Source organism: Thunnus maccoyii, chromosome 8 (assembly GCF_910596095.1).
Source record: "Thunnus maccoyii chromosome 8, fThuMac1.1, whole genome shotgun sequence".
NCBI classification, from domain to species: domain Eukaryota; kingdom Metazoa; phylum Chordata; class Actinopteri; order Scombriformes; family Scombridae; genus Thunnus; species Thunnus maccoyii.
In genome coordinates this window covers 34,195,207-34,220,265 of record NC_056540.1, presented here as the reverse complement: position 1 = coordinate 34,220,265, position 25,059 = coordinate 34,195,207, and the positions used below count along the sequence as shown (strand labels likewise).

General features: G+C 42.1%; 1 protein-coding gene across 3 annotated transcripts; it reads left to right on the top strand.

Moving 5' to 3' along the window:
- Positions 1 to 5,067: 5,067 nt before the first annotated feature.
- On the top strand, positions 5,068 to 24,975 carry LOC121901522 (NLR family CARD domain-containing protein 3-like). 3 transcript variants are annotated; one of them, XM_042418356.1, is made up of 16 exons: positions 5,068 to 5,205; positions 11,576 to 11,634; positions 12,317 to 12,418; positions 12,516 to 12,644; positions 12,830 to 12,949; positions 15,525 to 15,626; positions 15,724 to 15,852; positions 16,041 to 16,160; positions 18,619 to 18,697; positions 19,106 to 19,334; positions 19,481 to 21,284; positions 21,392 to 21,565; positions 21,904 to 22,077; positions 22,289 to 22,462; positions 23,483 to 23,529; positions 23,690 to 24,975. In XM_042418356.1, the coding sequence occupies exons 3-16, from the start codon at positions 12,330 to 12,332 to the stop codon at positions 24,241 to 24,243; spliced, it is 3,924 nt and encodes a 1,307-aa protein (XP_042274290.1). In that variant the 5' UTR covers positions 5,068 to 5,205; positions 11,576 to 11,634; positions 12,317 to 12,329; the 3' UTR covers positions 24,244 to 24,975. The 3 variants fall into 3 exon arrangements, with proteins under 3 accessions (XP_042274290.1, XP_042274291.1, XP_042274292.1); XM_042418357.1 differs by lacking the exon at positions 15,525 to 15,626 and having other exon boundaries at positions 5,070 to 5,205; XM_042418358.1 differs by lacking the exons at positions 15,525 to 15,626; positions 15,724 to 15,852; positions 16,041 to 16,160 and having other exon boundaries at positions 5,074 to 5,205.
- Positions 24,976 to 25,059: the final 84 nt, after the last annotated feature.

Here is a 25,059-nt window from a genome sequence, read left to right as displayed (position 1 = left end):
GAAACTCCCTAAAAACATTTAATAGGAAAACAGGAAGAAACCTCAGGAAGAGCAACAGAGAAGGATCCCTCTCCCAGGACGGACAGAGGTGCTGTTGGGCCTCAATAATTGGGTCACACAAAGAAGGCCTACATGTAAACCCTGAGGCCTGACCATGAGGCCGCCTCTTTTCCTTTGTCCTGAGACAAAGAAACAGCACCAAGATGCTGCTCACAAACTCCATTTCCAGTGATGCTTTGCAAGTTCACACCTAGGTGCTTAACAGGAAACGGTCTCAACAAACCCTCATCGGCAGAGACGCTCCTGTACAGAGGAGCGTCATGATGACACAGCCGTGACATCACTGCCCCTTTAAAAAGTGAACTCACTCTGAAGAACGCGCCTTTCCATGTCAACTGAGTCAGGGGGAACTTCTGTCCCTCTGTGAGTCAGCTTGACTAACGGAAGTATCACCGTGCACGTGTTTCCCCCACCGATCGGAAGACTCCCCCCTCACTGGACGAGACGAGACCTCACCCGTGTTCACCCGAACACCATCCCTGGATCCAAGAAAGACCGCTCTTGCAACCAGCGCTCTCACATCCTGCAGAAGGAAGAAACAGATTTTCTTCAGGAAGACGAACTTCTCTGCCCCGCTCTTCTTCAACTGAGTCGACTCTGCTGTTTTCCTCCGCCACGCTGCCGAGGACCAGCTTGCCATGAAGCGGCACTGTTAGCATCTGAGCCGAGGAACTGAGCCGGACCGAAAGACAGACTTAACACACACCCTGCTCGCTTTCTGAAGCGACCAAGTAAGAGGCTTAAGTCTGGGCAGAGGCAGTGTTAGTTTGTGTATTACCTTTAGCTTCAGTGCTGTTGTTGTTTTGTTAGCTTTTAGCTTTTTAAGCTGTATTGCTATTTCTGTTGTGTGCATTGACTGATTGCCGAGTCCATTTGTTCTGCTTTACACTGAGGAGTGTTTAAAGTTGCTGCCTGATTAGTTTTGTTCACCACGCTAGACTGTTTTGTTTTTGTCCTGCTCGGGACTACTGCTGTGTTTGTGCTACCGCGAGTGAGAAAGTAAGTTGCTTTGTCGATCAGAAACGTGCGTCACAGACTGCCGTCTGTACGCACGCTCTCTGTGGACAAAGGAACCGCTTCTCTCCCCCCACGATCACTTTCACTCCTTTCTCCTCCCTCTCTTTTGACTAACACACACATACACATGCCCGCACGCACACATACACGCACCGACATCTTTTTCCACATCTGATGGTCAAATAACGTGGGACTCGTCCCTTGTTATCCGCCATCAGACACGTGCGTTTTTCACGGAATTGGGTGAGTGCAAGACGCCAACAGTTGGTGCCTGAATTATTGATTGATATTAATAATGTTTTGATTTCATAATTCATAATTATCTAGGATAATTATCAATTATTATTAATAACCAAACGCACTCCTACCCGTACCAACAGTGCAGTAGATGTTGTGTGTACAGAACAGAACCAGAAAGACAAATTACAGAATACAGCATGGAAACAACATTATAATGGATTTATAATATATATAAAAAATGCGATGAAGAGGATGAAGAGCAGCTTTCAGGTGCCACCAGAGCAGAATAGGACCTGAACCACGCGACCGTCATCATCATGGAGACGTGGCAGGAAGACAGACTACACATGCGCACAGAGGAGACTCACATCACACCATCACATACACGAGAGAAGAGACAAGAAAAGACATTATTCACACAGGAGAAAGAAGGATAAAAACATCATTCAGAGAGAGAGACACGCGGTGAGGCTGAACTCCTGCAGGATGGAGAACCAGATCCAAAACCTCAAGAAATGGCAGTGACAGCAGGGAAGCAGAGCAGGTCCAGGATGGGTTCTGGTCCAGCAAGAGACGCCTGAGAGACAAGAGAGGACAGGAGGAGAGAAGAGAGAGGAGCTCACAGCTTTGACGCTCATGTGTTTGTGGAACAAACAGAAGAGATGCAATGTTTATCAGGACAGTTACAATAATCAATAATCTGATCAGCAGGACAGCGCTTTGTAAATTCACTGAGACAGAAACCGACCTGCCGCACAGTACAAGCTCATGAAGGACTCAATTAAAGGAAACTAATTGAAGGTTAAGGCACAAAGATGAGTTTTAAGTTTAGTGAGGACCAACCTGACTTTCACACATTTTCCTCTTCTGTCCTCATTTCTTCGTGCTGTTTGAGGGTTCAGACACTTTCTGAATAAAATTGACGTTTGCTCACTTTCACAGAAAAAGTAATTTTCATAAACTGTAAATGAGTTAAAATGTTTTCAAATAAGGAAATAACAGCAAACTACTCAGAACTCACATGATGGAACATTTAAAAACATCAGCACTAAGTTATCTGTCAGAGTCTGCTCTCCCCCTCACCTGTTGCTGTGGGAATTATCCAATCATTCAGTCTCACTCTCTGCTCTGCCACACCCCTCATTAGTTCAACCACTTTCACCTGGCGCTCCCACCTGCTCCTCATCTGCAATCAAGCCAGTATATAAGCTGCCTCGGCCCACTCCCTCTTTGTCAGATTGTCTATGCTACTATGCTAAGTCATCTTGCCTTCATCACTGGACTGCCTTCCTGGTTCCTGATCAGCTTGTCTTCGACCATCGCTCCTCATCTCTGCCCCGGTAAACCCACCAGCCTTCTGTCCCTGACTCTGAGTTCTGCCTGCCTGTTCCCTGGTCTTTGTCCGCTGTGGGAGTGGAAGATCAGGGTTCAATTTCCGGTGGAGCCATACTCATTAGAACTGTGTTTCTCCAACCGTGCTACTATTGCCTTGACATTGTGTGAAATAAAGACTGCAAAATTTATACCAGTGTCATTTGTGCTGCTATTGGGTCCATTCTATACCCGTTACAGTACAATCTGACCAATTATGGATCCACCGCTGAGTCGCCTTGAAAGGATTGAAGGCGTCCTTCAGCAGCATGAGGCCATGATGACAGCAGCTGTGACTGAAACCAAACAGGCAGCAGCAGCCCATGAGCAGGCGCTAACAATGTTAGCCGGACAGCTGCAGCAGTTAACAGCCCTGCTAACCCAAGCCCCTCAAGCCTCCGGGGCTGCTTCTCCTCCTGCTCCGCCTGCTACCGCTCCTGCACTTGCTCCAGCCCCTTTGACACCCGTGGATGCCCCTGAGCCCCAGGTGGGAATCCCGGAGCGCTACGAGGGTGACCGAGAGACCTGTGGCACTTTCCTCACCAACTGCTCTCTCCTGTTTGCTCTGCAGCCCCGCACCTTCGCCACTGAGGGAGCGAAGGTTGCATTCGTCATCAACCATCTGACGGGCAGAGCTCGGTTATGGGGGACAGCCGAGTGGGAGAGACGGTCACCAGCCTGTGCTTCCTTTGACCTGTTCGCCACAGAGCTTCGCAAGGTGTTTGGCTTGGATACCTGTGGTCCTGAGGCAATCGGAGGTCTGATTGGACTGAAACAGGGCGAGAGAACAGTGGCAGACTATTCCATAGACTTTCGCAACAGAGCCAGCCGAAGCAAGTGGAACTACTTGGCCCTCTGCGACGCATTCCTCAACGGGTTGGCCGACTACATCAAGGATGAACTGGTTTCCCATGACCTGCCCACCACGTTGGATGGGGTGGTTGAGTTGGCCACCCGCATCGACCTCCGCATCCAGGCCCGGCGATGAGAGAAGCGTCAAGGGGGAGGCCATCGCCCTCTGCCGTTCCGCTCCCATGGGGGTGCCGTCGCAGCCAACTCTGCCTCCTCTTCAGCTCTGCAGACAGGGGATCCTGAGCCTATGCAGCTGGGATGCACCTCCCTCACCCCAGAGGAGAAGGAGCATCGCCGTAAGGTCAACCTCTGCCTTTACTGTGGAGCAGCAGGGCACTTCATCTCAAGATGTCCAGCAAAAGCCAGGGCTCATCAGTAATGGGGGAGATCCTGGTGAGCCCAACTTCCCTAGTGTCTCCCCGTCCCCAAAGAGCTCTGCTCCAGGCCCGGCTCCTCCTTCCGGACGGTCCCCACACCATGGCTAACTTCATTGACTCTGGGGCTGATGCCTGCATTATTGACGAGGAGCTGGCCCTTCAGTTGGGGCTCGGGCGGGTTCCCTTGCCACAACCGGTTCCCGCTAGAGCCCTAGATGGACACATCTTGGGCAACGTCACACATCAAACCTTCCCTGTCCTTCTGCTGCTCTCTGGCAACCACCATGAAACAATCCGGTTTCACATCCTGAGCTCACTCCGTTTGCCTCTCATCCTGGGGTATCCTTGGCTCCGTCTTCACAACCCTCACATCTACTGGGTCATAGGGGCCATTCAAGGGTGGAGCCCCTCCTGTCATCTCAGGTGCCTGCAGCAAGCCTCCTTGCCACTTCACTCCCCCAGCCTCAGCTCCTCGTCCGATCTCTCCAGGGTGCCGCCGGAGTACCACGACTTCTGCCTGGTCTTCAGTAAAGCCAAAGCCACATCTCTGCCTCCGCACCATCCCTACGACTGCGCTATTGACCTCTTGCCTGGGACTTCACCCCCCAAGGGGCGCCTGTACTCCCTGTCTGAGCCTGAGAGGAAGGCCATGGAGACTTATATCAATGACTCTCTGGCTGCGGGTCTCATCCGTCCTTCTTCCTCTCCTGCCGGGGCGGGTTTTTTCTTCGTGGAGAAGAAGGACAAGACCTTGAGGCCCTTCATTGACTACCAAGGGCTAAATGACATTACTATCAAGAACAGGTACCCGCTTCCACTCATCTCCTCCGCCTTCGAGCTGCTCCAGGGGGCCACCATTTTCACCAAGCTCGACCTGCGCAACGCCTATCACCTTGTCCGCAACAAAGAGGGAGTGGGCCGAGGCAGCTTATATACTGGCTTGATTGCAGACGATGAGCAGGTGGGAGCGCCAGGTGAAAGTGGTTGAACTAATGAGGGGTGTGGCATAGCAGAGAGTGAGACTGAATGATTGGATAATTCCCACAGCAACAGGTGAGGGGGAGAGCAGACTCTGACAGTTATCTGTAACTGTTGATATTTTATGATGTAAAAACTTTAAAAAACAGCTTTTGATCTGTTAGTGAAACTGACATCCTGCAGTTTGTGTTTGTACCACCAGAGACAGCACATCCTCTCTCTCTCTCTCTCTCTCTCTGGTTATTTCCTGTTGAAGTTTACTTCCTCATTCCGTTCTCGTCGTGTTGCAGCTTCTTTTCTCCGTCTAAAGGTATTTATTGTAACTTTATTCTGTTTGTATTGTGACAGTTTTCACTGTTTGACTCTTGAATGACTCTTTGTTCATCTTGTTAGTTTAGTTCCAGTAGAAACAGCAGAAATCTGTTGTTCAGAACTCTACTAACAGTCAACACAAATCAACACGGTTGAAGTTTCCATTTTAGTGTCACTGTTCAAAGTGTCCAATAACAGCTGACAGTACTGAGTCAGTGTTCATAGATCAATAACTTCCAACATGTGTCTTCTTTGTGGAGAAAAAAAACAATCTGCTCTGTCTGTATTAGTGACAGCTTCAAGTTCAAATAACTTTATTTGTTGTTTACAAGAAGAGGAAACACAGAGAACACATATGGGTCACATGCTGAGTAAAAATAGAGTTACAGTCCATAAAAAGTACAAACATAGACGTAAAAATATCTTAATATACAATATACAGACTGTCTGTGGCAGTGGTGGAGGAAGGGGTTAAATTGGGCCGGGTGGTTGAATTAACTGTTGATAGAGGCAGGTTTTTCATATGCGTGGCTTTACAGGACCCCTTGTCAACTAACCAGGAAATAAACAATCCGGTCACTTCACTACTCTATCACATTAATTTATCGGCGTCTTTTGATATGTCACAGTAGAAAAAAAAGAAAATAGTTGATCTCTCCACTATGAAAACACCATTCGCTATCTGGTCACATAAAAACAACTCACGCTGGAGTCAACAGCAGATCGCTTCAACTAGCCTATGTGGTTTCTACTTATGCCTTCCCAAGTAACGTTAAACCACGGAGACAGCGAGGAAGAAGAGGAGACAGTAAGATAAAAGCGTCACAATAATAATTTAATCCAAAATGTGAGTGAACTGTGATATTATTGTGGCTATATATATAGCTTTACAATGTATTCTAACAATACTGGCTGCCCTCTCTATCTTGCAGCAGTGAGACTCACCTAACAGCAAAGGCAACACACCAGCCCTTTTATTAAAATTTTTTTTTAAAATTATATATATATATATATATATATATATATATATATAAAATATGTTAACACTGTTGACAAAGTCAAGGTCAATATGCAATGCAAGTTTCATGTCTTCTCACATAGTAGTAGTAGTTACCCATTACGGTGACTGAAGGAAGGACAACAATAATGATTTGTCATTAAGAATTTTATGTGCATGCTCTGCAAAAATAGTCTCCCTCTGTGGAGGGATGGTGCACATAGACCGTGTGGTACCACAGAGCACAGGTGGTGCACTCAATCTGAAAGGGAAAAAGAAAAAAACAGATTTGATTTTAGATCATTGTCAAACATTTTGTCAGGTTCAGGTCTCTCATCTTGATAAGTATGTACAATGAAGCAGTCAAAACCTCAATATATTATTAATTAATCAATTAAAATTGTGTGACAATGTGTGTCAGATGCTGGGTTTAAATCTTAGCTGTGGTCCTATCTGTGTGGAGTCAGTGTGTTCTTGTGTTCCTTCAGCTGCACCACTGAGAAGGGGCAAAGATATGCAAATTAGGTGAATAAAGCTATACACACTCAATAGCTGTGTGATTGCAAGAGTTCTCTCAGTGATGTTGAGGTAACCTTTCCAAGGCAGATCCCAGTTGTCCAGGCAAACGGCAGTTTGGAGTTCATTTACTCCTCTCACCCATTAATCTATGCCCCGCTATGTCATCTATGTCAACCCCTATCTCTTCCCCACAAGCTCTACACAACCGGGAAAGGTCATCTGTGAAAATACAGGCATTAATGGAGTCAAATGCCATTACAGACACAACAATTAAGCATACCTGGTAGAGTACTGCATACCTGTGTCATTCAGCAAGGACATTGCTATGTCCAGCCGCAACCTGGCCACACAGTGTTTTAGTTGCTGTTCAGTGGCCCCAAATGGATCCACAAACAAGGACCTCATCTCCTTAAGATACATGATCTATGGAAATGCAATTAAAAATGATAGTCAAACCCTCATACACCAGATGATCCCATTGTTGCATCTAAATCTGTTAGCACTTAGGATTACTTACAATGAGTGTCCAGTGTCTGTTATGACAAACCGTGCCTGCTGCCACATCACATCTGGAAAGGTCCAACTTAAACAAATAAAATGAAATTACCAAAATATATAAATAAAATAAAATAAAAATCGATAATGCCTGTCCCCGTTCTCCTCCCCACGGCCGACAGGTAGGCATTCACAATCTTCACAAAGTACAAGAGTGACTTGTGATCCATTGTTGTTCTAACAATCTAAAAAGGGAAATATCAGACCAATAATATATTTAAAAATAGAAAGTACCTTACTATCCAACTCCTGTCCTGGGGCCAGGTCCATCTGGTTCTCAGCATACACCTTGTATGGCCCATTCCTGGACCATAGAGTCTCCTTCCTCTTCCCTGCCCTTATGTCTCTGATTAGGCCTATTGTAAAAATATCAATGTCAGTTATTTGTGAAATGCATTATTTAGGGTGTACATTTTCGAAGTTTGCTTATTAATTTCTGCGTCATTTGAAGGTTCTGGGACCTTCTGGCATGTGAATGGCCTGTCACATGTTGGTCCTTCTGTGGATGTTTGTGCAGCCATCACTGTAAAGATCCCCCACTGTAAATTTGTCCTCTTGGCCCTTTTTGTCTCTCCGTTCGTGGACTTTGTCTTGGCTTTTTTTGATGTTTACCATGAGCTTTGTGTAGGTCTCACTCTGCCTCTTCAGCCCTTCAGGGATTTCCTCATTACGCACCAGGTTTCTTCCGTTACCTGCCACACAGTTAAAATGTAGAAAACATAGTTTGGCTTCTCTTGATGCCCAGCCTCTCATACAGACCATAGTTGACCTTGAAATGATTAGTTGGACAAGAATGGAAGAAGTCAGCACAGAAACATTACATATTGGGGATTCATAATGACTCATTATTGTACCCTGTTGCAGAACTCTGAGCCCTGGTCTGTTAGCAGTCTTTTAAGTGTATTTGTAAAAGGAATCAAGAATACTGGTCACCTCATCTGCTGTTTTGTCCTTTAGTGGGTAGCCCTCTGCCCATTTGGAGAAATAGTCAACCATGACACACATGTACTGGTTGCCACCATGTGTCTGCATGAGTTTACCCACCAGATCCATTACTCTGTTATGGAACTCTGTTACCTAGGGGAAAAAGGAAAAAAGAGAGACATGAGCATTACAGTAGCCTATCACTGTATCACTGTTGATGCCATTAATTCCTTTACCTGTATTGGCCTATCCTTCCTCTTTTCTTTGATATTGGCTCTCTTGGATACTGAGCAATCTAAACAGACAAACATCATTTCAAACTTATGACAAATGTGTGCAAATTAATCCCCATATTGAGAACTAGTGGTAGGCTCTTTAGCATACAGTAAAAGCTTTTACACTTTTTGTGTAATGTCCTCTGTACAGTTGTTAAATTGTATTCCACCTCAATATTTTGAAGATACCAACTCACTGACTTGCGAATGTCCTCCTACATGCCAAGCCAATAGCACCCAGTGAGATGGCACTTTGATGTTTTTCCACCCAACAATGTCCACCAAAAGTACTGAAGTGAAACTCCTCCAGATGGAGTTTGTTTCCTCTGCACTTGACACAACCTTTCGAAAGTGCTCCGCCTTGTTTCTTTTGCGCCTGTGTTGTACCCACAAATCACACTAGACTGAGGATGAACATATGTTTTAAAAAAGAGGGATGGTTTTATTCTGAAAGGATAAATGAAAGAAACAGTGATTTTGCTGGTCTTCAGTAGCTTTACTCTAGGCATAACTGCCAACTGATTTGGTTGCGAACAATGTACAATATTGTTTCTACTCCTACCTCTGTCTACCTTCTTACCCTCAGCTCTTCACACACAAACAATTACAGTGAAATACACAAGCAAAATGACAAATACACAACCAGAGACAAACAAACACAACAAACCTACAATGCCAGCCTCTCTCAGAAACACACACTATCACTCACAAAGACAATCACTCAATATATCTCACTATCTCTTCGCTGTCTTATCACCAACCACACACCTCACAAACCCACAAAGTTGTGGCATGTTAATCAACTTTATATAGTTTCCATCCCCCCTGTGATTTTAATTTCTACATCTGTGCGTAGTAATCCACTTTCTGTCCCTGAGACAGATGAGATGAGAGTTAACAGTCATGTCTGAACTGGATGAATAAGTGTGCTGATTAATGTAAGAATATCGTTCTGATGAGAGTGATGATCGATGATATATACAGATGTTGTATCACAAGATCCTTCATTTATTACAGTTCACTCACAGCAAGAAGCTCAGCGAGGCTCTGCAGACTGTTCTGCCCTGAGTTTGGCCTCTCAGGCTTCATACATGCTGCCCTTCTTATTACTAGAGATTGTTGGGGCTGCAGCCTGAAAGGAAGCCTGCAGACACTACTCAGGGCTGACAAATGATCTCACTTTCTCTGTATGATTGTAAAAAAGTTATGTTACTATTAATGTAGAAAGCACAGTGAACAATTTACTGATGACTTTTTTTTAACTTAATTGTGTCTGTAAAAGTCGTGCTAATATGACAAAGTTGTGCTGTGGATGTAAATAAGTCAGTATAATGTGCTTCAGGTAACTTGAGGTGGTTCAGATGTGTAGTGTGTATTAGGGGGTCAGGAGAAGTACTATGACTTCAGAGGAGCTGTGAGCTTGGAGTATCTTTCTTCAGACTGAATGTCCTCAGTAATTAGTCTTATTGCAGATGGAAAGAAGCTTGAACTCATTCAGCTGGTGAAACATGCAGGAAGTCCAAGAACTGGAGTGAAAGCTCAGGTTGATGTTGTGTAGAGTTCAGAGATCCAACACAGGAAGTGAGTCTCTCTCTGTCACACTGAAAGTCTTTTCATGTGTTCATATATTCAAACATTCATCTCAAAGTTTGATGCACAAAACTCTCTTCAGACTTTGACAAGTTTCATCATCTGGATGAAAGCAGTTCTGACTGAATCAAGCAGAGCTGGAGACTTGAAGGTAAAAAGCTGAGGAGACCTGACTTGGTGACCCATGAATATTGAAAAATGCTGCACTGAACGTATTGAGCCTTTTGGAACTGCCAAGCTGTCATGAATAATTAATAACATAACAGAGATACACATCGTCTCCATAACCTAATGCACACTTTCAGTTGCAGCTGCTGCACCAGAATAAAAGAGAAAAAGTCTAAATTCAGATGAGAGAAATCTTCCATTAAAAATCAATGAGTCTATCTATACATATAAATGAGTAGATCAGTAGTTTCCCTCTCCAGTAAATCCACTATTTTCCTCCCTAAATCCATGAAAATATTCTGATACACAAATCACCTATGTAGGATATAATTAATTATTAAAAAAGGTCCTTTTAGTTTTTGTAAAATATTTAAGAGTATTATTGATGTGTTTTCTTGTCTATTGGACTAATTAGACTTTATTAATAACAGATTTTTCATGTCATCCGCTTAGTTTCAAACAAGACAACGAAGGATGTAAATTCCTACTGCAGGAGAAATTTGGGATAAAAATATGTAAAAAATGTTTTTTATGAGCTTCTATAGTTTAATAATAAATGATGTCAGCTGATGAAATGAGGTTTAAAATGACTGTAACATACCTGTCACCCATGCGTAATGGTTAAAGCCAGGACGCTGCACTTCCTGTCATCCTCAGAGCCAATCTAACTATTCAAACTGAAGTTGAACCTTGTTAGTTGAGTTGAATACAGCTCGGTGTGTCTGTGTGTGCGCTCTGGTTACCATTTGCCTTTCAGGACTTTGGATTTAGGCTGATAATGTTTGTTGTCCATCATGGCAGCCTGTGTGCCCATCTGTACAAACTGAAACTTCATATTATTAAATGATCAGTCAGAGTCTGATGTTACTGTAAATGATTCTATAAATCTTTATCCTTCTGACATTTAAAATGAAAGCCAGGTGTTTGGGTCATTGGGTCAGTTGTGCACATTCAGCAGCGCTATCATCACAGACAGCGCTCCACATCACACTGTCAAATATTTAAGCTTCTTATACAAATATTTGATGTTTCCAGCTTCTCAAATGTGAGAATTTGCTACTTTTCTTGATCTTATATGATAGTAAACTGAAAATTTTGGGGTTTGAATACAAGATGTTTAATGACGTCATGTTTTCTAACTGCTTGTTTAGTCCAAAAACCCAAAGAGATTCAGCTGATATGAACCAGAGAGACGCAGCCAATCAGAGGAGAAGCAGCTGATATTTAGGATGTTTCCAGCAGAAATGATGTAAAGGATGAATGAGTGATGATCAATGTTCAGTTGCTGATCAATGATTGGACTGATGCTTTCAGCTGTTCTCTCTATGTTTCCTCTACAGATGAAGGTAGAAAGTCTCTGTGAGCTGATGTGGATGTGAATTCAGCAGCATCTGTCCAGGTAACATGATTGATTTTGGATTATTGGACGAACTGCCACTGCATGCTCTGACTGGATATAGTAGACTTGGAAAAAGAGGAACATTTCAAATGTTGAAGAGCTTTTCAAAGTCTGTCAAATAGAAGTGAAAAGTGATCTGATCCCCAAAGAAAGCCAAAGAAAAAGCAATATGAAGTGTGTCCCTCTAGTCTTCAAACCATCCCAAAGCTTCCTGCAAAAACATTTTCATTCTCTTCTCCTAAACTTCTGTAATATATAAACCTTTATATTTTATTTTCACTTGGTTTCTGTATCATATTTAAACTGTGAAGAAAGTCAGACCGTCTGTTTCGGACTCGTACGACAGCTCTGAACTTGTCAATTTCATTCGTACCTCAGAGAGAAGTCTCAGAAAATTGGTGAAGCCACAAATTCTCTTAAATCACTCGTACGTGTCACTTAAGAACAAATCTGTTGGTTTGAGTACTTCTTGCATAAGGTCCATTGCGAGCATTGTGAAAGTGATTTGTTAGATATGACACTGCAGCTCAAAGTGCCAACAACATGGAAACTGTCAGATGAGTGTATTTAGTATTGTAGTGGATGAGCTGCTTTCCTCCAGTCAGAGCTCTGTGTGTTTTCACTTTTCACTTTTCACTTTTCACTTCCTTGAGAAATAATGTGTTGTTGTGCTTGTGTGAAGGTGTTTCTCTGCTATGGATCAGTGTGAGGACAGAGAGGAGGGAGTCCCTCCCTCTAAAAGCTCTCTGTGTGGGGAACATGACAGCCAGACCAAAGCTCAGAGGTGAGATGAGGATCTCTAACTGTCCATCACTGTTCTCCACTCACATCACTCCACCATCATTATTCACACTCAAAGCTCTGTGTGTGTTGTGTTGAAGAAAAAAGAAGAAGCACAGACCAGACTCTGCTGGACCTGGACCTGAACATGAACCTGAACCCAGCTGTTTGTCCATGAGGCTCATAGATGAACATGGATATCTTAAAAGACAATCTTCTTCAAAGAAAGAGTGAGTCAACATTTGATTAGTTTATCATGTTGGCAGTATTTCTAAATATTTTTAAGGAAATTTTCCAACAACAACTTATCAAAGGAGAAACTCTCATAGAAGGTAAGAATGTAAATCTGCAAAGACTGAACAGACTTTTCATTTCTATCCAACATGCACATTTATCAGAGCTGTTGTTGTTTCAGGATCCAGCAGCAGAGACCAGACTCTGCTGGACCTGAACCCAGCTGTCTGTCCTTTAAGAGCGACCAGTCGAAGGAGGACTTCCTTGATTTTAAAGAGGGACGTCCATCTGCTGATCAGATGTAAGCTGTAACAGACAGGTTGATGGTTTAGATGAAGAAATCGCAGAAGTTAGTTCAGGAAGGTCAATTGGAGAAAAACAGTCTAAATATGTATAAGGTTTTACAGCTGTTTCTAAGGTGCCTGTGTTTTGGGATAAATCGGTGCCTGTTGAGGGCAGGAGGTGATGAATTTTGTCTCTAATAGATATTATTTTATCATTAAAGAAGCTCATAAATTCATAGAACTGGCTGTAAAGTTTTCCAGGTTGGGTGAGAGAGACTAAGAACAAGGCTCTCTAATGAGTTATAATTCAATATAGGTCTATGGTTGATGATTAGGCTTGAGTTGAAAATGGCTGCAACTCCACCTCCTCGGCAGGTGTCTGGAGGAATGTGAGTATTAATGACATAGCCGGGTTTCAGTAAGACAAAATAAATCAATATGATTATCTGAGATTAGATCATTTATTAATACAGCTTTAGATGATAGTGATCTAATGTTTAAGAGTCCACATTTAATTATCCTATTTTGTTGTACTATTGAAGAGGTGGTGTTAATTTTTATTAGATTTTTATGAATAAATCCTCTTCTGTTTAGATTTAATTGATTTAAGTGGTCGAGGGACAGACACAGTCTCTATGTAGTTTTGGGGACAGATGCGGTCTCTATGTGGTTTTGGGTGGGTAACTGGTCTAATGGAAGTGTAGAGAAGTGTGCAGGATTGCAGCTCTGCCTCCTGGTCTCAACTCTTGGTGGTCATGGTTTTGGTCTACTGATAAGCTGAGCAATATTTCTAGATATGAGAGCAGCTCCATCCAAAGTGGGATGTATGCCGTCTCTCCTAATCAGACCAGGTCTTCCACAGAAAGTCCGCCAGTTGTCTATGAAGCCCACATCATTTGCTGGACACCACCTCGACAGCCAGCAGTTGAATTGTGACATGCGGCTATACATGTCATCACTGGTCAGATTAGGCAGTGTCCCAGAGAAAACTACGGAGTCCAACACTGTCTTTGCTTATGTACACACGACTCAACATTAATTTAAATGACCTCCAATTGGCGTAATTGGGAGTAATTACCACCAAGGTAAATAATGATCATAACATATTTATGCCAGCAGTTTTAAATTTGATTCTATGTCGCCTGCTCCGGCAGTGCATTGGACTGTGGTCACTGGTGTCACTAACTCCACATTCTAATTGGTGGACTTTTGTTTCCAGCACTGCAATCCTCTACAGAAGTTCATGGTAGTTGTCTGTGGAGAAGGGGGGGGGTTTCTTGCTGCTAATTAGCTTTAGCTAAGTACCACGTTTCCAGTCACTGAAGTACAGTCTTGTGCTATTGGTAGGCCATGATCCTACTTTCTCTGCATGATTGTAAAAAAGTATATTCATTCTATTTTTTAACTGCCAGTTAATATCCTACTATAAAGTTGCTAGAACCAACCATAAATCATACAGAAAGACAGTAAAGTCCAGTACTCTATGTGGTAAACATACAAATACTTTACCACTAGCTAGTATTACTAGCTTTGTTATCTATCATAAAGTATTAAGTCATTTCAAGTAGTTAGTACATTAAAAAACTGGTTTAAATAGCAAATCTGTTTTTGTCATATTACATTTAAGTAGAAAACACAATAACTCATTTACTAATGACAGTTTTAAAAACTTCATTGTATTATTATTATTATTATTGATGATTATTACTGATGCATTTACATGTAATCATTACTGTAATGTTGTATTTAGTTGACGTGGAGCTGATATTTACTGCTTCATATACTTCAGGGTAAGTCAATCTATAATGCATTATATTTTATAGACTGAGTCAGTAACCAGAAACTATGACTGTCAGATAAATGTAAAAAGTACAATATTGTACTTTTGTGGAGTAAAAGTATCAAGTAAAGTACAAATACCTCAAAACTGTACTAAAGCAGAGTACCTGAGTGCATGTACTTAATTACTTTCCGCCACTGGCCTGTGGTGTGTGTACATGTACTAGCTTGTGTTCTGGATGTAAATAAATCAGTATAAAGTGCACAAATGCTTCAGGTAACTTGAGGTCACTCTTCCCAGTATGTAGTGTGTATTAGATGGTCAGGTGAAGTATGAGTTTAGATGAGCTGTGAGTGTGGAGAATCTTTCTTCAGAACTGAATAATATTAAAGCTGTGAGGTGAAATAAATCAGTCTCAATTGTATCTCTACAGATCCTCTGTACTTGTTGTTTGTAGCTAAAGATGATTTTATTTTCTATACAGACATGTGTGGATAAACAGCAGCCAAGAGAGTTCTGCTTTGTTTTAGTCAATTAGAGCCTGTTATTTTCATATTATTTCAACAAATATTTTCATTCTTTAACAGTCTGACTCCCATCAGCAAACCCTCTTTGGTTTCAATCCATCTGAATCCCTCGCAGTTCTCTCATACTCTGACAGTCACCTGTCACAAAGTATTAATTACCACAAGATTATTAGATCACACTGTTGGGTGTATGAAGGGGTGGATGATATTAGATACAGCTCTGTGTGTTTGTCATGTGACTGAAAGGATTGATGTAAAATAATGTGTTGTTGTGTTTGTGTGAAGGTGTTTCTCTGCTATGGATCAGTGTGAGTACAGAGAGGAGGGAGTAGCTCCCTCTGAAAGCTCTCTGTTTGGGGAACATGACAGCCAGACCAAAGCTCAGAAGTGAGATGAGAATCTCTAACTGTCCATGACTGTTCTCCACTCACATCACTCCACCATCATTATTCACACTATAAGCTCTGTGTGTGTTGTGTTGAAGAACAAAGAAGAAGCACAGACCAGACTCTGCTGGACCTGGACCTGAACATGAACCTGAACCCAACTGTTTGTCCATGAGGCTCATAGATGAACATGGATATCTTATAAGACCATCTTCTTCAAAGAAAGAGTAAGTCAACATCTGATTAGTTTATAATGTCAGCAATGTTACTAAATATTTTAAAGAAAATTTTCCAACAACAACATCTTATCGAAGGAGAAACTCTCATAGAAGGTAAGAATGTAAATCTGCAAAGACTGAACACATGTTTAATTTCTATCCAACATGCACATTTATCAGAGCTGTTGTTGTTTCAGGATCCAGCAGCAGAGACCAGAAACTTCTGGACCTGAACCCAGCTGTCTGTCCTTTAAGAGCAATCAGTCGAAGGAGGATTTCCTTGATTTTAAAGGAGGACGTCCATATGCTGATCAGATGTAAGCTGTAACAGACAGTAAATGTCGGGTTATGCAGATGTTGTCTGACCACGTCATTAAAAAGGCCGTCTGTCATAGAGGGGGAGGAGACATGATAATCATTTAAATATGGAGATAAAAAATCACATGTTCAGACAATCTCTCCTGGAAGACATTAATGGTGTTGCACTCAGTTGTTCATATGAAAAGAGATATTATATGATTTTATTTATATATTACAGACATAAAAAACATGTTAAAGTGAAAACACTTACTTCCAACATGGTCCTAAGAGGTTAAAAGACAAAACACAAGACATACAACATAAAACTAAGTTGCTACAAATTAAATTAAATAATAAACACCCACATCTAAACACAAAGTACAACAAAGACAATTTGATGGCTGAGGTAAAAATGGAATTGCAGATTTCATTATAAACCTACAGTAGTAAGAAACCTTGTAGAATGATTCACAGTGTCAACAACTTTCCTCAAGTCAACATAATTTCCTCCATCAAGGTTTTGTCTAACAAAATCAAACAAATGAACATGACAGGTGTCAGCAGAGTATGCTGTTGTAAAGCCAGACTGAAGCTTATTGTATCGGAGGATCTGCGAAGGACTGTATTGTTAGGTAATGAAATGGCATTCACTCCTGGGTGTGGGTCAGGACACGATACTCAGACAGTCGTATCTTCCTTCCAATGATTTATTCAGCAAATTTCAATAGTGCAGCACAGTAGACAGAGCTATGTTTGTAGACAGAAATGATATGACTGTGTGCATGGTTCTGAGAAATAAGAATAAAAGGAAACTCAGGTACAAATGATTCACTGTAATTCAGCCCTTAATATCAAACACAGGTGTATAAACTTAAGTATATAATTAATCCAAATAGATGTAAATTAACAGCATTAATGGCAATTATCTACTGCTCAATACTAGTTTCACTGGTCTCCTTTAGCTTTAGAACAACATTGCTTTGGTTTGTCATCATTGTGTGGTGTTTGCTGCCCTCTCCTGGGCTTAAAATGCAACAACTACAGACCATGGAAACTTGCCATCAAATTGACAGAAGCTACAGGATTACCCACATGTAGTTAGCTAACCATGTGCAATATACTGTAGCTGCCTACATTCTCCAGAAACTCCATAGACAGGAATACTTAATCTATTTACATGATGGCATTCCTTAAGGTGACTAAACAGAAATGGGAAGCTTGAATACAAGATGAAGAACAGTGATGTCGAGATAAAAAGTAAAAATATAATTAGCTATCCCTGTAGAACAAGCTGATGCCATATAACTGAACAACTAAGTGATATGATGTAACATTATCACCATATCCATCACTACTCGTGATATCACACTTACTTTAATTCAAAGACACACATGTATGGAGTATTTTTTCAGTCTCTCAAACTGGGGATGCAGGTGTAAACCTACAGCTAGTAATTTCTGCAGTGACTTCACTGGTGCTCTGTCGGGACTGACGATACTATCAGGAGCAGAAACTTCATGGCCCCCAGGAAGCATAAAGTCCTGTCCTATGAGCCTTTCTTACACTTATACAACAAATTGTGTCTTCCTAAATACTCCTCAACCTGCTCAAGATTCAAGATTCAAGATTTGGTTAGTCATTTTCTTGTGTATTTGCATACACAAAAAACCGAAATGTTCCTCCCAGCCCACAGCAATGCAACAACAACAGAAAGGATGAAGATATACTGTATATCTAAAATTCCCTTTAAAACGTGAAAAAACATATAATCCCAAGAGAAAAAAACAAAACAAGAAAAGAACGAGCAGTTAAAAGCACAGTGCATTAAAGCGTATTTAGAGAGAAAAGTACATGTCTCAGTTCAATGTAGACAACTCTTGCATGTCAACGAGTGACCAGCACTGATGGAAATTATATAATCCATTTTGCTCTGGTTTGTATCGGTTAACAGTTAGCCTAGCTTGCACTCCTCCGAGTTTGCCCTGCTTCCACATCCTGTTGCACTGCTTTCGATGTTTCCTCTCTGGCGCAGCTCCAGGCAAGGCCTCAGACATGACACCTGCTTACTTTCTCACACCTGAATGTCATTTTCATAGTGTGAGCTGCCCAGTTCAACCAGCCTGATACAAGCAGACACTGAGCAGCTCCACTGGAGCAGCTGGAGGTTCTAGCTGCCTTGATCCATGGCACTGTACAGCAGCGTACAGTGAGGGAGGGAGAGCTGTATGGAGGGTTGTTCAGAGCTGTTGGGACTAAACCAAACTGACTGAAAAAGCAAAACACTGAGCTGAAAGCTACAAACAGACTGAGCTGTTGATTCTCAGTGGGATCAGCAGGATTAGTAAAGCTTTACCACTACAGGGAGTCATCTGATTCTCTGTTCACATCCAAATATCACTTGATGGACCTTTAGATTGTGTTTTTCTCTGTGTGGACAGACATAATGTGAGCCCATTCTTCATGATTCCTCCACAGAGTGGACCAGGAGAGCTCAGAGGTTCCCAGTGGTCAGTCTGCCCAGCAGCATCAAACACACCTGGACTCCGTATTTATGGTCTGTACATGTACAATAACAACTTTTACATCTGTTCACAATCATCTCTGTAGGAGCCTATTCCTTTGTTCATATTTATTTATATTCTTTAATTTGATACACTGGCCATTTTGTATTGTGTGTGCAGTTTCTGATTATTGATGTTGATTCTCCTTTTAAGGTCAGGTACTGCAGCCTAGTGGTGTGGCTGACAGGAAAGCATACAGCCTTGTGACCTTGTGCAGCTTGCACAATCTTGTTTGCTTGCTCATTTTGCATCTTTTGTTCATCCTAATAGTTTTAGTATTTTCAGTGTCTTTATGCAATTGTTGTAAAGGCACAGAGTGGATTGTCAGTCTGTCCAACATGGATCTGATGTTTGCTTCATAATTAGTTTAATTGTGTCATTCATATAGTATTCTTTTCCAGCGGCTGGAGGAGAACATCGTCACTTTTGTGAAGAATGAGCTGAAAAAGATGCGGAGGGTTCTGAGTTCAGATTACCCAGAATGCCTAGAGAGTCAGAGGGAGGATGAGGAGGTGTTGGACGGTGAGGAGAAAGAGAAGAGGAGGAGCAGCAGAGAGGCATTTCTGAAGATCACACTGCACTTCCTGAGGAGAATGAAGAAGAAGGAGCTGGCTGACCGTCTGCAGAGCAGTAAGAGGATTTCTATAAAGATTTAACATGTTGGATAAATGGGACATTTACTGATGTCTCAAGAGGTGCAGGAAAATGTTTATGTACTTATTGTTGAAATCTTTATCTTTATTTTGACTGATTTAATTTGTTCTTTCTCCTTTAAGGAACTCATGCTCCATTGTGCCAACATACACTCAAGTCGAACCTGAAGAAGAAGTTCCAGTGTGTGTTTGAGGGGATTGCTAAAGCAGGAAACCCAACCCTTCTGAATCAGATCTACACAGAGCTCTACATCACAGAGGGAGGCACTGCAGAGGTCAATGATGAACATGAGGTCAGACAGATTGAAACAGCATCCTGGAAACCAGACAGACCAGAAACAACAATCAGACAAGAAGTCATCTTTAAAGCCTCAACTGGAAGAGATGAACCAATCAGAACAGTGATTACAAAGGGAGTGGCTGGCATTGGGAAAACAGTCTTAACACAGAAGTTCACTCTGGACTGGGCTGAAGACAAAGCCAACCAGGACATACACTTCACATTTCCATTCACTTTCAGAGAGCTGAATGTGCTGAAAGAGAAAAAGTACAGCTTGGTGGAACTTGTTCATCACTTCTTTACTGAAACCAAAGAAGCAGGAATCTGCATGTTTGAAGAGTTCCAGGTTGTGTTCATCTTTGACGGTCTGGACGAATGTCGACTTCCTCTGGACTTCCACAACAATGAGATCCTGACTGATGTTACAGAGTCCACCTCAGTAGATGTGCTGCTGACAAACCTCATCAGGGGGAAACTGCTCCCCTCTGCACACCTTTGGATAACCACACGACCTGCAGCAGCCAATCAGATCCCTCCTTGGTGTGTTGACATGGTGACAGAGGTCAGAGGGTTCACTGACCCACAGAAGGAGGAGTACTTCAGGAAGAGATTCAAAGATGAGGAGCAGGCCAGCACTATCATCTCCCACATCAAGAGATCTCGAAGCCTCCACATCATGTGCCACATGCCAGTCTTCTGCTGGATCACTGCTACAGTTCTGGAGGATGTGTTGAAAAGCAGAGAGGGAGGAGAGCTGCCCAAAACCCTGACTGATATGTACATCCATTTCCTCGTGGTTCAGTCCAAACTGAAAAATGTCAAATATGATGGAGGAGCTGAGACAGATCCACACTGGAGTCCAGAGAGCAGGAAGATGATTGAGTCTCTGGGAAAACTGGCTTTTGAGCAGCTGCAGAAAGGCAACCTGATCTTCTATGAATCAGACCTGACAGAGTGTGGCATCGATATCAGAGCAGCCTCAGTGTGCTCAGGAGTGTTCACACAGGTCTTTAAAGAGGAGAGGGGGCTGTACCAAGACAAGGTGTTCTGCTTCGTCCATCTGAGTGTCCAGGAGTTTCTGGCTGCTCTTCATGTCCATCTGACATTCATCAAGTCTGGAGTCAATTTGCTGGCAGAAGAACAAAAAACATCTCAGAACTCTGAATCAAGAAAAGACAAATCTGCAGAGACAAGTTTCTACAAGAGTGCTGTGGACGAGGCCTTGCAGAGTCCAAATGGACACCTTGACTTGTTCCTTCGCTTCCTCCTGGGTCTTTCACTGCAGACCAATCAGACTCTCCTACGAGGTCTGCTTAGACAGAGAGGACATATTTCACAGACCAATCAGGAAACAGTCCAGTACATCAAGGAGAAGATCAATGAGAATCTGTCTGCAGAGAGCAGCATCAATCTGTTCCACTGTCTGAGTGAACTGAATGATCGTTCTCTAGTGGAGCAGATCCAACAGTACCTGAGATCAGGATGTCTCTCCACAGATAAACTGTCTCCTGCTCAGTGGTCAGCTCTGGTCTTCATCCTACTGTCATCAGAAAAAGATCTGGACGTGTTTGACCTGAAGAAATACTCTGCTTCAGAGGAGGCTCTTCTAAGGCTGCTGCCAGTAGTCAAAGCTTCCAACAAAGCTTTGTAAGTACACAGACAGTTAGATTTAATGAAAATACTTTTAAAGAGAGCATTTAAAATGGGGAAAAATAAATAATTTATTAAATGTTTTGTTAACATTGTCTCTTCAGGCTGAGTTTGTGTAACCTCTCAGAGAGAAGCTGTGAAGCTCTGTCCTCGGTTCTCAGTTCCCAGTCCTCTAGTCTGAGAGAGCTTGACCTGAGTAACAATAACCTGCAGGATTCAGGAGTGAAGCTGCTGTCTGCTGGACTGGAGAGTCCACACTGTCCTCTGGAAACTGTCAGGTCAGATCATGTTTGGCTCAACTGATTTGAGATATTTCTCTAAACTACAAGGTCCATACAGTTTAAACTGCCTCTGTCATGTCAGTTTTACAGAATCTCATCAGTATTTTAAATTTCACAGTGTAGAAAATCTAACATCTTTTTCTCTACTTAAGCTTCATGTACTGTGTAATACAAATATATGAACTTTGACTGAAATTAAGAAACTCATCTATGTTTTGATACCATGTTCTTTTACATTACTGACGTAGTTTTTATTCCGGTTAATTGATTAACTGTCACATCTCTGGCTTGTTCAGAACATGTAGCCAGTGTCTTGTTCATTACTGTCTTTTCAGACTGAGTTACTGTGACCTCTCAGAGAAAAGCTGTGAAGCTCTCTCCTCTGTTCTCAGCTCCCAGTCCTCTAGTCTGAGAGAGCTGGATCTGAGTAACAACAACCTTCAGGATTCAGGAGTGAAGCTACTGTCTGCTGGGCTGGAGAGTCCACATTGTTCATTGAAAACTCTAAGGTCAGATCATGATTTGAGTCTCAAGTGATTTGAGAAATTTCTCTAAACACCATACACTTAAACAGCCTCTCTCATGTCAGTATTTCAGAATTTCCTTGTCATTAGGATTTTAAATGTAGGAAATCTTTGACTTTTTTTTAAAATTGAGAGGTAGTGACTCAAAGTGTTAAGTTTAACTCGAAACGCATTGGTGTGTTGTTTTGTGTGTCAGGCTGTCAGGATGTCTGATCACAGAGGAAGGCTGTGCTTCTCTGGCCTCAGCTCTGAGCTCCAATCCCTCCCATCTGAGAGAGCTGGATCTGAGCTACAATCATCCAGGAGTCTCAGGAGAGAAGCTGCTGTCTGCTGGACTGAAGGATCCACACTGGGTACTGGACAATCTGAGGTATGGACAAACAGGTGGACACTAAATTACAAAACAGAAAGCTGCCATGAACTCACCTTAAACACTTAAGACTGCAGCTAATTGTCAGCTGTAACCATCATGCACAAATGTTCCACACCTGTGTGAGAAGAAATGACTTGTCAGTAGTCCAAAGATTGTTCAGGAAAGGCAAACAGAAACAGGCCAGTTAATCATTTTCATGTTAGTGTGAATCTGTTTAAAAGTCCTGTCATCTGTTCAGAGTACAAACTGATGAGACTTAAAAGAAAAGTGTCATTGTTGATATTATTTGACATCAAGATTAGCTGAATGAATGAATGAACGTTTTTGATTAGCTGAATGTAGCTGCTGATGATAGTCGTCATGTGTAGCTCACCGGCGGACAGTTGATTGATAGCTTTGTCGTCTAGCAACAGCAAAGCAGAGAGAGCTGCAGGACCAATATATTGCTGAGTCTTATAGAGTGTATGCACGTCTTTAGGCTCTTTCATACAGAGATCCCACATTATAGCTGTAAAGAAGATCCGTCATTAAGCTGCCTTTGCTTTTTTACACCTAACCAAACAAATCCAGCATAATATGCCCCATGTGTGGTTTTACATAGTATGCCAGTGTTCTGGTTTCGGAGGCATGATGAAAGCTGACAGCTGAGACAGGGAGCTGACAGGGAGCTGACGCTCACAACAGCGTCAGCTCCCTGTCAGCTCCCTGTCTCTGGCGCTGGGACTATCTCTGTTGCCGGCTTATTGGCAGAGCAACTCTGCCCCCCCATTCTGTGCCTGTACCTTTAATACAGAACAGCGAGGCAGAATAAAGGCACAGCAAGCTGTGTAAAAGGGGCTACTGCGTAGATGTACTGTACATGACTGTGTGTTTATCATCACGTTATAAATAAGTGTCCTATTTGGAAATATAAGCAGATTTGTTGATGAGAACAATGTATGTGTATGAGAGTAATTGAATGTCCATGTTTGCATGCTGAAAGAGAACGTGCTGCTCTGACCCCCTTCCTTCTTTCAGGCTGCAGCCTTCTGGAGTCCAATGGTTGACACCAGGTCTGAGGAAGTGTAAGTGTGTTTTTTATTTCACTCATGAAAACAAAGCAAACTTCAAATTGTGACATCACTCATTCACATCCTACTGAGGATGAAGATGGTGTCATCATCGAACAGATGACAGATCAATAATAATAACTGCAGCTGTATTGTGTCCCGTTCTCTCCATCAGATTTCTGTCAACTCACACTGGATCCAAACACAGTATACACACAACTCAAGCTGTCTGACAAGAACAGGAAGGTGACACGTGTGGAGGAGGATCAGTCATATCCTGATCATCCAGACAGATTTGACTGGTGTCCTCAGCTGCTTTGTAGAAATGATCTGACTGGTCGCTGTTACTGGGAGGTCGAGTTGAGAGGAGGAGTTGATATATCAGTGACTTACAGAGGAATCAGAAGGAAAGGACTCGGTGAAGATTGTGAGTTTGGAAAGAATGATCAGTCCTGGAGTCTGTTCTGCTGTGATGGTAGTTACTCTGTCTGGTACAATAACAGAGAAACATCCATTCCCTCCTCCTCCTCCTCCACCTCTTCCTCTGTCTCTAACAGAGTGGCAGTATATGTGGACTATCCTGCTGGCACTCTGTCCTTCTACAGAGTCTCCTCTGACACACTGATCCACCTTCACACCTTTAACACCCCATTCACTCAGCCTTTGTGTCCTGGGTTTGGGTTCTGGTATGACTGGTCTGTTTCATCCATGTCTGTGTGTCGTCTATAGGAGGAAGAGTCTCCTCCTGTTAGAGAAACTTTCTTACTGCTGACCAGATAGTTCAGTCTGTACAGGATCACACAGCTGATGGTATTTAGTACCAACATGATCTCTCACTGCTTGTAAATGTAAGCAACACCAAGTGTCAGTTTAATGTGTTGAGCTCACAAACAGTCTGACAGCTGTTGGTCATTGACAGTTTTATTAAGTTCTGCACCATTAGCACTCAGGTGTCTGATTAAAGCTACCAGGTGTCACTGTTTATTCCTTTGGTTAATTCATCCTGATATGTGGATATTTGTTTGTATTAAAAAGAAGTTTTATGTTGGAAATTTTATTATATATCTAATATGTATTATATATATAAACCCCTTGAGATGTATTATCTCATTTTCAAGGGGGTCCCAAACAACACTCACAAAACAAATGGAAAAGGTACAAGACACAATGATATATAATACAACAATGACACAACAAACAACAAACAAAGAAATTGTATAACAGGTAGAAAAATAAATAAATGAATGAAATAAAATAAACACAAAAAACAACAAAAACAAAAAATGTTACAACCTTATAGAAGCGGAAAAATTGATCAGTCCAAAATTACAGGAAATAATGGAAATAAAGGGACAGTGATGGCATTACTGAAAACATAGGCAATCTGTTTTAAGATGAGAAAACAAAATATTATTAAACAAACAAAATGATGACAGAGAGCAGATATTTGTAGGTAACTTATTCTAGCTGGTAAGAGCCCAAAACATAAAAGCTTTTTTACCAGCTTCAGATACAAAGGTATCATTGCTTTCAGTGTCTGTTTAA